Source organism: Diorhabda carinulata, chromosome 4, assembly GCF_026250575.1.
Source record: "Diorhabda carinulata isolate Delta chromosome 4, icDioCari1.1, whole genome shotgun sequence".
Lineage (NCBI taxonomy): Eukaryota > Metazoa > Arthropoda > Insecta > Coleoptera > Chrysomelidae > Diorhabda > Diorhabda carinulata.
The window spans coordinates 25139477-25154473 of NC_079463.1; the positions used below are offsets into that span (position 1 = coordinate 25139477).

The 14997-nt window shown below is 32.6% G+C and overlaps 1 protein-coding gene across 1 annotated transcript in view; it reads right to left on the bottom strand.

Annotated features, from left to right (window-relative positions):
* Positions 1-11593, bottom strand: part of LOC130892456 (anoctamin-4) — a 34965-nt gene extending 23372 nt beyond the window's left edge. Inside the window, exons 1-5 of the mRNA XM_057797887.1 lie at positions 11368-11593; positions 9152-9287; positions 6760-7013; positions 3107-3265; positions 87-221 (exon numbers count right to left, since the gene is read on the bottom strand). Coding sequence (XP_057653870.1) covers positions 87-221; positions 3107-3265; positions 6760-7013; positions 9152-9254 — 651 coding nt within the window. The 5' untranslated portion in view covers positions 9255-9287; positions 11368-11593. The remainder of the gene's footprint in view (positions 1-86; positions 222-3106; positions 3266-6759; positions 7014-9151; positions 9288-11367) is intronic.
* Between the last annotated feature and the right edge of the window lie 3404 nt (positions 11594-14997).

The window sequence follows — 14997 nt, forward strand, 5'->3', positions numbered from 1 at the left end:
TTCAGTTTTAGATATTTATTATGTGATTTTTTAGATTTATGAGAAGGATTTTTCTATCATAGAAAAAAAGAAATGGGTATATGCACCTGAAACGTTTTTCTTCTATCTCTTCTTTTTGCTTCAGCTTCAGTCATCACACCTAATTCTTCTTCCTCATAAACTAGTACCATATCTATTTTTCTACGGCCGTCGCGGAAATATAAACTTTCTGGATCCAGAATCTGAAATAAAATTATTACTGGGATCACCGGATTTCCGAAGAAAAATATTAAGAATCTTAAAGCTAAATGGAATTTTCATAAAGAACAGACTATTTTGGTAAAAGGCACCTGGCTAATTGAGAGGCCTTTCATCTCAAAGTATCATATACAGGCAATGTTTTTGTTTCAATTGACCAAATAATATTATATAAACGATATTCTGCATGACGGTACCGCCAGCATACTGCCGCTCGTGATGACCATTTTATTGTGTCAACAACAAACAGCTCAGTGAGGTGCGAGGATTGATTATTAACCAGTGGACAGTAAGACCAAGACTTGGTCCAAAACCTCCAGCCCATCAGCAATCATGCCTGCGCTTCGCATAGTATCATCTGAATTGGACATTAGAACAATGGAGATCTGTTCTGCTTTGAAGAGCGGAATGCTCTTCAATGGAAGTGGTTCCTGTATGATCTGGGGTGCAATTTCTATGGAGCACGAACCGACCATGTGTTCATTCGCAGGGACGACCGGATTCGCGAAAGAAGAAAGTCAGTTTTCGGATTATGAAGTGGCTAGCTTACAGTCCTGATCTAAATCCGATAAAACCCTCTAGACTAATAATTCTGAAAGGCTATGGAAAAAAGGGGACTAAGATCTATATGAATTGGTGAACCGACCTATAGGTCAACTGATAGGAATAAAATTCGTTATCCTTCGGAGTCTCCAAGGACATTCCAGAGGTGTGTCCATCGATAGCGACCTGAATGTATCAGTCTTTGATAAAGCAAATAAGTCAGTCGATAAGTGAGGACGACAAACCGTATGATCTTGATTTATTTAGAAGTATGTATATATCCAGTGCGATTGCTCTAGATTTCCCATATTTCTCTATAGCTTCAGCCCATACTTTGGTGATGTATGCTAGGAGGTCCTCGGGTTAGGTTAGGTTAGTTTTGTTGACGGAAACCACATTCATGATGTTAGCGGACTCAAGATATCTGGTTAACGCCTTCCTCCACGACTTTGACCATTACTGGGACTAGTTCTCTTTTCGTCTTGCGATCACTGCGAATCACTTCGAATCAGTTTATTATTTTCTGTACAAGATAACACACGACAACTAATCAACAACGACAATTTGTCAACCCTATGCTTGTGTGACCATCAATTTATTTGTAATAATTTGTATAATGGGCTTGACATTAAGGATCGCTTAGCATATCCATTACCAATTTATCGATTATTTCATTTCACATCGCTAATCCATTAGATATTCACTTTGGGAGATATGGAGATAGAATAAATACATACGAGGAGGCTTAAATGAAACACTATCAATAATAATTGAAGCCACTACTAAGTTGGAATTTTTGGAACCGTTGGTGATATTCATTATGAACACACTGTTTATACTATAGCAACACTCAAAATTGCACTGTCTGACGTACGTTTCTATAGCCAAGTTGTCGTCTTCAGTCATCGATAAAAGCCTGTGTTAAGATCTACGATTAAGATCAGACATCACATGGCTGAAGACTGGTACTCTCTCAAGAAATATAAAGGAATGCCGCCAGAACAACCTTTCCTTCACCCAACGTACTCTCCACCCTTCTCGGCAAAATCGGTTTATGTATAATACAAGCTTTGAAAGATTGAATGGCGAGCGTATTTGAATTATTTAAATTGGGATATTGGTTCATTCTGTTTGTTTTTGTTTTTCTTTCTTGTTGTGCTTTTGTCCTTATCCATTGCCTGTTTCGTCAACCATAATCCTTCCAGTGTTTTGTCTATCGTTATTAGTTTTTTGGATCTTTTGGCACCCTAACTAATTTGTTTTGTTTTATATCCCTCTTCCAGTCATGTATACGACTTTTACCTACAGGATTGTTCACTTCTAGTATCTTCTCGTATCACCTTGTACCATATCGTATCATCTTGTATCATCTTGTATCATCTTGTACCATCTTGTACCATCTTGTACCATCTTGTACCATCTTGTACCATCTTGTACCATCTTTTACCATCTCGTATCATCTAATTTCATCTCGTATCATCTAGTTTCATCTCGTATCATCTTGTATTATCTAGTTTCATCTCGTATCATCTTGTATCATCTCGTATTATCTTGTATAATCTTATATCATCTTGTATCATCTTGTATCATCTCGTATGATCTCGTATGATCTCGTACCATCTCGTATGATCTCGTATGATCTCGTATGATCTCGTATGATCTCGTATCATCTCGTATCATCTGTTATCATCTCCTATCATCTCCTATCATCTGCTATCATCTCCTATCATCTCCTATCATCTCCTATCATCTCCTATCATCTCCTATCATCTCCTATCATCTCCTATCATCTCCTATCATCTCCTATCATCTCCTATCATCTCCTATCATCTCCTATCATCTCCTATCATCTCCTATCATCTCCTATCATCTCCTATCATCTCCTATCATCTCCTATCATCTCCTATCATCTCCTATCATCTCCTATCATCTCCTATCATCTCCTATCATCTCCTATCATCTCCTATCATCTCCTATCATCTCCTATCATCTTCTATCATCTCCTATCATCTCCTATCATCTTCTATCATCTCGTATCATCTAGTATCATCTAGTATCATGTCATGTTTCAGAAATAAATATGATTCTCATTCTACTAGCTTCTTCATCATGTCTCTCAAAGCATTATAGTTCTGTGCCAGGATAGTCTACACAAAGAGTAATTTTTGCCATCAACAATGTTTTTGAATTGTTTTGCAGGTTGTTATATCTTTGTTTCAATCGGGTCTTGATGTAGGACTATAAATTTTGAGAAAAATGTAGTTTTATCTTCGATCTAGATATCGTTGCTGTAATAAATCCTACATTATATAAAATTCAAACTTACTTGTTCTTTTTCGACTGGAGTTGCAGGTGTGGAAATATCTAAAAAGTCGTCGCTGTCTTGAACTAGAGATGGCAGTGGTGTACCAGGTAGATTCATTTGAGAGTCATCATTTAGTTGTGGTCCAAATGCATCTTTCACTGTCGCACTATTGGTTCTAGACTGAAAAAATATATTGGCATAATTATAACAAAGGAAAGCTCACCAAAACACACGTATCACTAGAATATAACAATATAACAACCTTGTATCTATAACATTCACCTTGTGAATCATAACTTAATATTTTGTATAAACTAAGAATTGGCAAATTGTTGACAGTGACTTGTTATCAATGTACTGTTAAGAACTCGTACACGACATCGACCGTCAAGCGGGTCCTGTTCAGTATTGAGTCTAAAATTTGGCAAATACGCCGGTTTGGGGAATTTGCTTGATGTTTGTTTTTACATATGTTTTTATCATAATGGTGAATTGTTTATATTGTTTTGTATTATTTTCAATCAGGCCTTTTTATTTATTTGTTTGTTTACTTTCTAGAATTCTAGAAATTCCCTTCTGATATATAATCGAACTTGTTTGGCAGCAAGAATTAGTTAGTTTATGATAGAAAGTCATAGGAAACGGAACGAAATAAAAAAGTAACCGTTAAATATAAATAAATTAAAAAAGTTAGTTGATTTGAAAATATGGTTTTATTTAGTTGAGAGTAAAGACATATGAATGAGATTTAATAGAGATTCTTGAACCCTATTTATTATGTAATCGCAAGTGATTATAGTTAACCAAATCACATGGTTAGCTAAGGACCCTTCCAGGTCAAATTATAAGATTAGAAGTAGGGAAAAAAGTAACGCAAAACACAGTCGTGGTGGATTCGAACCTCATAGTTGGACAAGAGTTAATTTCAGTACAGCATGATATCCGTGATATTTCATTTTTGTTAGTTATAGTGTTTTGAAAGTTTAGGGAAACCTCTAGTAGGAAATAAAAGGAAAATATTTCCAGAAGAATCAGTTTTTTTTGTAAGGTGTGAAAATACTTTTTACGTACAATCTATGGGACTCGCGACTCTCTTAAGGGGGTACTCTACCCAATAAAACCACATCTCTTTCTGCTTATACCCTTCTAAACCTTTAACGAAGTGAAAACAATAAAATTTTTGTATATCCACATCTAGATAAGATGTAAGATAGAAATTTATTTCACTGTGTTTCCTAACTATCAAATCCCACTGTTGTTGTTATTAAGCATGAGGCTATTTCGAGCCGTAGCTTTGTTGGTTACAAAGTTCGTGACTAGCAAGGTAATGCGGTATGCACTGCAGACTCGAATTACCAACTTTCTGCAGTTTTTGCTACTTCTATTATTTCTCTTCATACTGCAGCTTCCTAGGGGATGGTCGAGTAGGCAGCTGAACACATTACTCTTCATCTGCTTGCTTTTATTCCTTCCACATTTGGCATCAGTCTTGATAATAACTTGGTGATCTATAACAAGAGTTGGTGATAATAGCCTCCTCGTAGGCTCTTGAAAATCCGGGCGATCGTCTTCTTCATGGGAAAGTTCAAGTTTATACGTTTGAACCTTTTCTAACGTTTGAACCTAAGTTTTATGTTGAGTACAAGTATTTGATATCAGTACTTGACGTCCATTCTATCTACAAACCGTGGAAATAGAAAAAACTCATCAGTAAGAGCCCAATATAATTTTTATATCTCTTCTTTGCGTGATGAACTGCAATTTATAATAGCCGACGAAGCTATGGTTTCTGATTAATTGAAAAAATTATTTTTAATATCATTTGTAATTGGAATAATGATTTTTTCAATATCGAATGAATAGTATTCGTGCAGTACTATTAGGCGTATTCGTGATATCAATAGAAAATATTTTGATGCATGACGTCTAACCACCGTAATCAATTGATCGACCTATAAATATGTATCTATCATCGTCAAAAACAAACAATTTATTTCTATTTTTGTACACGGAAAGAAACGCCAACAATTCCACTGAATATTGTAAAAAGTTTATAATACGTGGACACGTGGATCAATCGCATACAAGTCGGATGCGATTGGCAAGTACTGCAACGTTATTTTTAATTATTTAAACATTTTTCACTCGTAAAACGTTGAGATGAATTCATACGAACAATTTATATTACTAACATTTTTATATTTTAAGTCGAATTTCGCGCTCTAGAAAAGGAATTTTGAGAGGTTAAATTCTTAACACCGATCGAGACTTGCTTCAGAAGTGGAATGACTACAGCTGTAAACTTTTTTCTTGGATGGCCAGAATGATCTTTATTTTTATTGTGTTAACATCTATCTGACACAAGTCTCGATCGGTGTTACCAACCTAACCCCTCAAGATTCCCTTTCTAGACCGCGAAATTCGAACTAAAATATAAAAAGCTTCGTAACGTAATTTATTTATTTACAAACTATTCACTTGTTAGGGAAGCTCAACTATTTACTAACACTTAACACACTAACACTTAATCTATTTTATTTAAACGAACCGTTCAGTTTAGTTGTCACTATGAAATCAAATTATTTGCTATTTGAGACTCGTTTCTTATACTATTATCATTTTCAAAAATCTTCGTTTTCTGAAAATATCCAATTTGCCGTTCACAAACAAAAAAAACTTTTTCAACATTGTCTCCATAACAACGTAGCGCTAGTTTTGGTACGAAGAACTTAAATATAAAATGAATCGACTACTGCCAAAACAGTTTTTGATTTGAATTTAAAGTTGCAAGGCTTTAGTTGCAGACCTCCTTCGTAATTTTCTCTTTTCGTCATACCTGTGTCAAAAGCTGTCATATTCTTTCAGTTAATTGTACACCTCCGTATTTTGAAACTGTTTTTAATATTGTCGTCTCTTGCATCGTTATTAGTTTCATATGATCTTTTTTTGAGGTTAGATCTTCCTCTTGACTCCCAAGTCATTTTCTTCTTTGCTCAGTTCTGATTGAGAAGGAATTAGCATTATAAGAATATGTTAAGAAGAATGTGTTGATCAGTGAAATTGGAAAATGAATTTTCCTCTTCAAATGAGGGTAGAGTAGTTGATGAAATATATTATTTCAATGTAAAAAGGTTCATAATTATGTGATAATTTTATAATCATAACTTTCCTTTTACAACTGATTCATTTATTTAGAATTGAGCTGATATTAACTTAACTGTTCTCACTTTGATATAATATTTATTCAATTCATTGTTTTTTTAATCCAAAATGTACTTGTAAATACGAAAATAGAATAAAAATAAATTCGCAAACCATAAAGAAAGGATGTCGTCATTTCCAGTACGTATGGCCTTTACAATCACCATAAATAGATCCCAAGGCCAGTCGTTGGAAGTTTACGGAATTAACTTGGAGTTTTCTTATCTACTTACCATTAAACAAAACAAAAAACCCTTTCCATCGAAGTATCGCACGACTATTTGAAAAATCTGAGTGTGTAGCTGTCAACGGTAGAGGGTAAAAGCGCTAACAATGTTTTATATGTCATTAGACACCTTGATTAAAATAAAAATTGACTAGTTCGAGGATTTTTCAACTTTATCTTAAATAACTGAGATTCGAAGGGTCGGTAGAACTTAATATCCTCACGGTATATTGAGGAATTCTCTTACTTGATCTGTTGGCAAAGATCCTCTTCTATAACTTTTCTCTCTGGGGTTTTCTTCGATTCCATTCAAATGAGTTTCGTCTAACATAGATATAGTTTTATGGAATTTATTTATATTGAATAGAGATTGTGATCTGAATTTAGCGGTTGGTGCATATAAGTTATTAGTTGTTTTAGGTGTTGATTCTCTTTCTTGAAGTGTGCTTTGAGAACCATTCGAATTATCACCGTTTTCGCGACTGGAACGCCTGGAACTTCCTAAAAACATCACCACACTTTAATCAATACACTCTATTAGTGTGTTTTTTCTAATCAAACTTTCAATCAACTTCAAATTTCTCATAGTTTCTCGTCTATTATGAGAAGTTTTTAGATTAATTGCAATTACTACCTCATAGTTTGCAGTTAAAAGTCAATGGACTGGCTGTGAAAAAGGTGATGAATAACGCCAATCATAAAGGGAAAATACAAAGGAGAGGATGTCTTTATTCCAACGGATTTACCAATCGATTTTAAACGCTTACAATTTCCGGTACGTCTTGCCTTTTCGATAACCATAAATAAATCGCAAGGCCAGTCATTGGGAATTTACGAAATCGACTTGGAGTTAACTCTCAATTAACTTATTGACCTCAAATTTCTCATACTTTCTCGTCTATTATGAAAAGTTTTTAAATTCATTGGAATTAGCTGGATTACCACCTCACAGTTTGCAGTTAAAAGACAACCTCGACTGTACAATGGGCTGGCTGTGAAAAAGGTGATGAATAACGCCAATCATAAAGGGAAAATACAAAGGAGAGGATGTCTTTATTCCAACGGATTTACCATTCGATTTTAAACGTTCACAATTTCCGGTACGTCTTGCCTTTTTGATAACCATAAATAAATCGCAAGGCCAGTCATTGGGAATTTACGAAATCGACTTGGAATTAACTCTCAATCAACTTATTGACCTCAAATTTCTCATACTTTCTCGTCTATTATGAAAAGTTTTTAAATTCATTGGAATTAGCTGGATTACCACCTCACAGTTTGCAGTTAAAAGACAACCTCGACTGTACAATGGGCTGGCTGTGAAAAAGGTGATGAATAACGCCAATCATAAAGGGAAAATACAAAGGAGAGGATGTCTTTATTCCAACGGATTTACCATTCGATTTTAAACGTTCACAATTTCCGGTACGTCTTGCCTTTACGATAACTATAAATAAATCGCAAGGACACTCGTTGAAAGTTTACGGAATCGACTCAATTTAATAAAAAAAAATTGGTGAGACATTCAATAATATTGCGTGAATTAATTAACTTAATAACTATATGAGTATGATTTTAAGTATTGGGTAAGCACTATACGGGGGCGGGAAGGTTCTGCTTCGATTATTTTGCCAACACAGGAACGTGAAGTCACATAAAACAACCCACACGTTGACTAAGCTTGAAAACCAAATGCATTTTCAGGTATTCTCCTTTATAAAAATCAAAAGAGAATGAAGCTATATAGAGCATGACAATGGGATTTTAGTAAACGAGGAATGTCCCAGAAATACCTGGCCTGACCTAGATATGACGATGGTTGCTTGGAAAATACTACTAAATTAGAAAGTAAACAATCTATGCAGTATATGTTTCATGTTTGAAGACACTACGTTGCTTAGTAGTTGTTTGGTAGTCATCAATGGTGAATGTTTTTAGGAATTTGTAACCAAATGAGGTTACTACGCCAGAAATGTTAAAGCGGTTCTGGGTGATGGTCGACTGAAAGTGCGCGAGCTAGCAGACCTAATAGATATTTCAAAAAGTATATTAGCTAAAAATTTGGTCATCAGAAAGCTGTGCGCAAGATGTCTGCTCACCAAGGAACAAAGATAGCATCGTGGCAATGTTTCACAGAGTTAAAAATAACAATCAAAACAATGGACTGAAAAAGGAGAACCGGCTCCAAAGAAGGCAAAGACCGTTCCATTTGGAAGTAAGGTCTTGGCATCGGTTTTTTATCAAATATAAATGTATTAATCATCAACACTAATTAGAGGTTACTGCAACTTCATTCAAGAAACTAATAGGTTATTACATTCTACATGAAAATTGAAATGGTGGTGGTCAAATGAGTAAAAAATTACTCATTTGAGATATTAGAAGATTTGATATTAAATGAGCGAAGATCTGTACTTATTATGCATGATTTAGGGCTCCCACATTTTGATAAAAAGTATGGTAATTGGTTGAGTAACCAACTTTCAAATCGATTTCTTGGTAAAGGTGTAGAAGCTCCGATTTATAAGCCTCATCGGCGATGTGATTTTAATCCTTTGGGGAGAAATAAACTTTTTCTTTTGATAAATATCCTGATTCGACTATGTTTTTTTGTTAAATAAATGTTATTAAAAACTTACCAGCCGATCCAATTCTTTCAGATTCAATAGAAAGCGAATTGGATTCTTTCCCATTCTGCTGTTCCATTTTATGCCGTTCCGAATTGATATATGAAAAAACCATGAGTGTATTCAAATTATTTGAAAGAACCCACAACTGAAATGAAAGAAAATAAATATAAACAAAACGTTAAAAAAGAAAGATATGATATCCACAAGTTTTTGCCCATCCTATAATCCATCGATTAAATTTCAAAATAATGCACAAAAAAAGGTCACAGGAAACAGTTTCCGTTATTTGAGGATCCTAAATGATGCAAATAACAAACCTGATTTGGTGCCCATTCCACCCCAGGGCTGGATGCCACCCTTACTCGGGGGTGTAAATTTCAAATTAACACCAGGATTCGATAGGAATTGAATTTTATGAAGAAAATGTTGAATAAAGTTTTTTATTTAACTCAATAACTTCTGAGTTATTCGCGATTGAAAATTAAAAAAAAAACACGTTTTTCAACATTTTTTCACGAAAAACTCGATTACGCATTTTCAGGAAAAAATTATTCTTATCAAAATTGAAGCTTATAAAAAAACAAAGAAATTACTAGTTCTAAATTGAATTTTTTAAATAATATTCAGCAACTTATAAATCACTGAAAGCCAATTTTTTCTTTTTCGTAAATGTATGCAGAGGTTTGGGCTGAAATAACTGAAAAACGATCGATTTTTCATAAAAAATTGTGATAATCATCTTTAAAATACTTTTTAAGACCTTCAAAATGATCTTTTATAAAACCGTCTAGCATGAAAATTAAGCGAGTTATGTAGTAGCCCATGTGAAATTATCTTTGTTTAAGCCCTAACAGCACGTTCCAAAAGTTTGAATGGTTTGGAACTCGTATATTTTGAAAAAAAGTTGTTTAATTTGAAATTTTTTTTTTCGATTAATTTTCGGTTATTTTTTCAAAATATCTCAAAAACTATTGAATCGATGAAAGAATATTTTTGTAACTGACATTTAGCTTTTATTTTACTGAACATTGTGCTTGTTTTAAACTCACGTAGTTTGAAAATTAAACGAGATATAAGCGTTTAAAGTATTGATTTCAATGCTAAGGGAGAGTCTTTTTCACACTTTAACATCAAAATTCTCTGAAGAAAAGAGCCTAGAAGGATTGCAACTCTCATGGTTTTGTAGTTTATGAAATTCCCTACAAAATGATGTATGGATGAATGCAAAAAGCTTAAAGGGAAGCAGAGTTATTATTAAAAAACCGAATACATTTTTCTAGAGATAATGCTGGAAAATCACCAAACGTCTAAGTTTTGATCTTTTTGGAGTATTTATTCTTTTATACATGCATATTTATTTAGTACTCAATTGTAGTTAAGGACCAGTTAGACCTTTAGCACGCAAGAACGTGCAGTAAAACATCTTTTTGTGAAGTTCGCATACGAAACGAAAAAATATGCAGCCACCAGGAGCTTTGGCTAAAGTAAACACGCTTAGTAAACGTGCCCAGAGATAACAGCTCAGATCAATGAATCTAGTAATTTGCCTTCGAGTACTTCTACAGTGAAAAAAAGATTGAGAGAAGCTGGTCTTTTAGGAAGAAGGGCAGTGATGAAACCTCTTTTAAGAAGTCAAATTAAAATTAATAGGTTGCATTGAACTTAACAACATAAAAATTGATTGTATGAAAACTGGGAGAGAGTTTTATGGAATGATGTGTCAAGAATGATGGGTCTAAGCAAAGAGTTTTTGTACACAGGTCAATGGAAGAATGGATGTTAGATCCATGTATCATCCTAACTGTAAAATCCGGCTGAAACAGCGGATGTTTTGGTGCAATAACATATTTTTATTCAAATTAGCTAAACTTATTCAAAATTCAAATTGCTTCTATAATATTCTGAAGTGGAAATACTCATTTTGTAAGAATTAATTTGGAACATTATCGAATTAAATGAAAATGAAGCAAGACTGCAAAAGTCTTGCACAACTAGTTATTGGTCTTGGTCTTGTACATTTGGTCTTGGTCTTGGTCTTGCGAGTCTTTAGCTGGTCTTGCATTGCTACAAGACAAAGACCAAGACAGCAAAACCAAGACCAATCTCTTTTGCCATCTTATGAAGCAAAAAAAGTCAGAAGGTATAAAAATCTCATAATGGTGAGATTCCGACGTATCGGTTTTTGTCATCTAACTACAAATATCAGAGTGTTAATAAATACTCACGTGTATAACAAATCACCCACTATCGATGGTGTTTAACATTAAAATAAAGTTAACGTGTTCCTAATCAATAAATTTTTAATTAATCAATATAATCACAATAATATTAAAAACACTTTGAATTAAAAATGTTCCCATAGAAACTATAATTGAATAAACGGAAACTCCCGAACTCCTTTATATAATTTTTTAGAAGGAAATGCGAAGTTGATGTGCTTGTACAAAACAATTGAATATCTGTTCAGAAGTTTAATACCATCCGGCGAGTTTAATATTTAATAAAGGATAGCCATAGAAACCACAAATATATACAGAGGTTAAAATCAATTTTAACCTATATTTTTCTATTATCTTGTTAGCTTAAAGCGATCATTTAATGTCGTTAAATGTATTATCATAGGAATCTCTTAAAACCAATAGTTGATTAATAAATAAATGGATTTTATACGTTCGCGAATCATTATTTATTTATTCGCTTAAATACTTGACATGTAACAATTCTAATTTGTAAAAGAAATTAGCTGTGGTAATTGTGTACGGAAAATATATTGGGCAGACTAGGAGATCCGTTATTGTTCGGCTTAAAGATCACATAGCTCATTTGAAATATAGACGAAGAGAAGTTTAGCAATCAAGAAATGAATGTGAAAATTCCCGCCAAGGAGATTTCTCCCGCTGGAACTAATTTTCACGAGAGAAGGTTTATTGGTAGGAAAAATTTTTTGGTTTACCTTCAGTCTCTGAAGAAGATAACTTGGTTATCGAAACGGGCGTCAGAAAGTGTTATCGTGAGTGTTGGTGTATTCAGTATATAGAGTAAGAGGATTTTGAAAAATTACTTCGTAAATTAAAAATAGTTATTTAGTAAACAAAATTTATAAGACACTATTTCGAGGCACGCGTTTTTCAGAACTAACCATTTTTTTCAATGAAAACTAAAACTAGAAAAATAACAATAATTTCATTTATTCAAACTTTTACCTCATTATTTTAAATGAAAACAGAATGTAGTCGAAACGTCAATATTATATGTTTTATAACCTCAATTTCCTCGGCAGGAGACTCTATTTCAGAAAGTGTTATTCGGCCTCAGTTAAAGTACAAAATATAAGAATTAGTGACAGACAACAAGTGTTCCTCAGCTCTGACGGAAATACGGTGATTTGTTTGGCCCATATAGGAACGGGAGTCAAAGAAAACTTGTTGTCTGTCACTAATTCCGATATTTTCTACATTCCTGCATACTTGCCCAAAAACGTGTCCATACCAAAGACAGAATCTATTCCAATAGAACCAAAACCATCGCCCAATTCCGCTCCTTCAAGTCCAGGATTCTTCGAGAAACTATCGGAATAGAGAAGCGCCAGATATTGCTGGCAAATTGAAAACGCCTTCTAAATCCAATTCGTTCCAATAATAACAATATAAAACTTCAAAAACCACTAGCGGAGCTAATATTTACACATTTAACACCCCTCGTCAATAATATACTTACCACGTGCGCCAATAAGTCCACGACTAGCCCACCAGTTAGCTCAATAACAGCAGTGATTGTGTTAGTGTCAATGGTGTTATTTTTATTTTCTATTTTAATCATTTTATAATTTTTTTGTTTCACCTTTTCATCTCCTCGTTGAAATTCTATGGAATAGCACATTGAGGCCTGTACTTTTTGTTAACATCCCGTATAAGTTTGTGTAAACATTTAGCGGAATTAGAAGCTGGATAAGCGAGTGTTTGATAATAATTCAACACACTTCGATGTAATAAAATGAATTTCGGTGGTTTACTTTATACGTGAATGGAGTTCAGTTCAACAGATCACTTTGTTAGGAAATGTATATGGCGCGCAGTTATTTTTTTTTTCGAATAACGAGAATAAAAAGATATTAGGAGATCGCGTGTCGATGTACTTTTTGCTAAATTGATGAGAGGTTGAGTTGATTTAGACCGAAAACGAAATTCCATTAATAAAAAACAGAAAAGGAATGTAGGCGTAGTGAAACGAGTTAATTAATACTTTTTTTGTCCCTCGAATGTCATTCGAGTCAATTTTCTATTGGCTATATTGGAATTTTGAATTCCGGAAAATTTTTATGCATTTAGGACAAAAACGTAGTACTAAATTGGAGATTTTAAGGATACGCTATTTTAATTTTTTATTTCCCTCGTATAGTATTGACACGAATTTTGGGTTCGAATTATGAGAATTAATGATTTTAATCATACTACGGAAAAATTTCATTAATGTGAATTCAGAAATAACATTAAAAAAACAATAAGAAGTTGGGATGTTTTAGAAATCTATTAAGTACATTTTTTTCATCTATCGTATAAATTTAATGGAAATTTTGAGTACTAATTTTGAAAATTCACGATATAATTTATATATTTTTCTAAAATTTCAACAATTTAAATAGAAAAATATGAAAAAAAAATCAAGAAGAAGTTGAGGGGACTTAACAATCAATTTAGTACAATTTTTTCTCCCCTCTTATTAATTTAATAGATATTTTGAGTACTAATTATGAAAATTCACGATATAATTTATATATTTTTATAAATTTCATCAATTTAAATACGAAAATATGAAAAAAAAATCAAGAAGAAGTTGAGGGGACTTAACGATCAATTTAGTACAATTTTTTCTTCCCTCGTATTAATTTAATAGAAATTTTGAGTACTAATTATGGAAATTCACGATATAATTTATATATTTTTATAAATTTCATCAATTTAAATGGGAAAATATGAAAAAAAAATCAAGAAGGAGTTGAGGGGTCTTAACGATCATTTAAGTACACTTTTTTCTCCCCTCTTATTAATTTAATAGATATTTTGAGTACTAATTATGAAAATTCACGATATAATTTATATATTTTTATAAATTTCATCAATTTAAATACGAAAATATGAAAAAAAAATCAAGAAGAAGTTGAGGGGACTTAACGATCAATTTAGTACAATTTTTTCTTCCCTTGTATTAATTTAATAGAAATTTTGAGTACTAATTATGGAAATTCACGATATAATTTATATATTTTTATAAATTTTAACAATTTAAATGGGAAAATATGAAAAAAAACCAAGAAGGAGTTGGGGGGTCTTAACGATCATTTAAGTACACTTTTTTCTCCCCTCTTATTAATTTAATAGATATTTTGAGTACTAATTATGAAAATTCACGATATAATTTATATATTTTTATAAATTTCATCAATTTAAATACGAAAATATGAAAAAAAAATCAAGAAGAAGTTGAGGGGACTTAACGATCAATTTAGTACAATTTTTCCTTCCCTCGTATTAATTTAATAGAAATTTTGAGTACTAATTATGGAAATTCACGATATAATTTATATATTTTTATAAATTTCATCAATTTAAATGGGAAAATATGAAAAAAAAATCAAGAAGGAGTTGAGGGGTCTTAACGATCATTTAAGTACACTTTTTTCTCCCCTCTTATTAATTTAATAGATATTTTGAGTACTAATTATGAAAATTCACGATATAATTTATATATTTTTATAAATTTCATCAATTTAAATACGAAAATATGAAAAAAAAATCAAGAAGAAGTTGAGGGGACTTAACGATCAATTTAGTACAATTTTTTCTTCCCTTGTATTA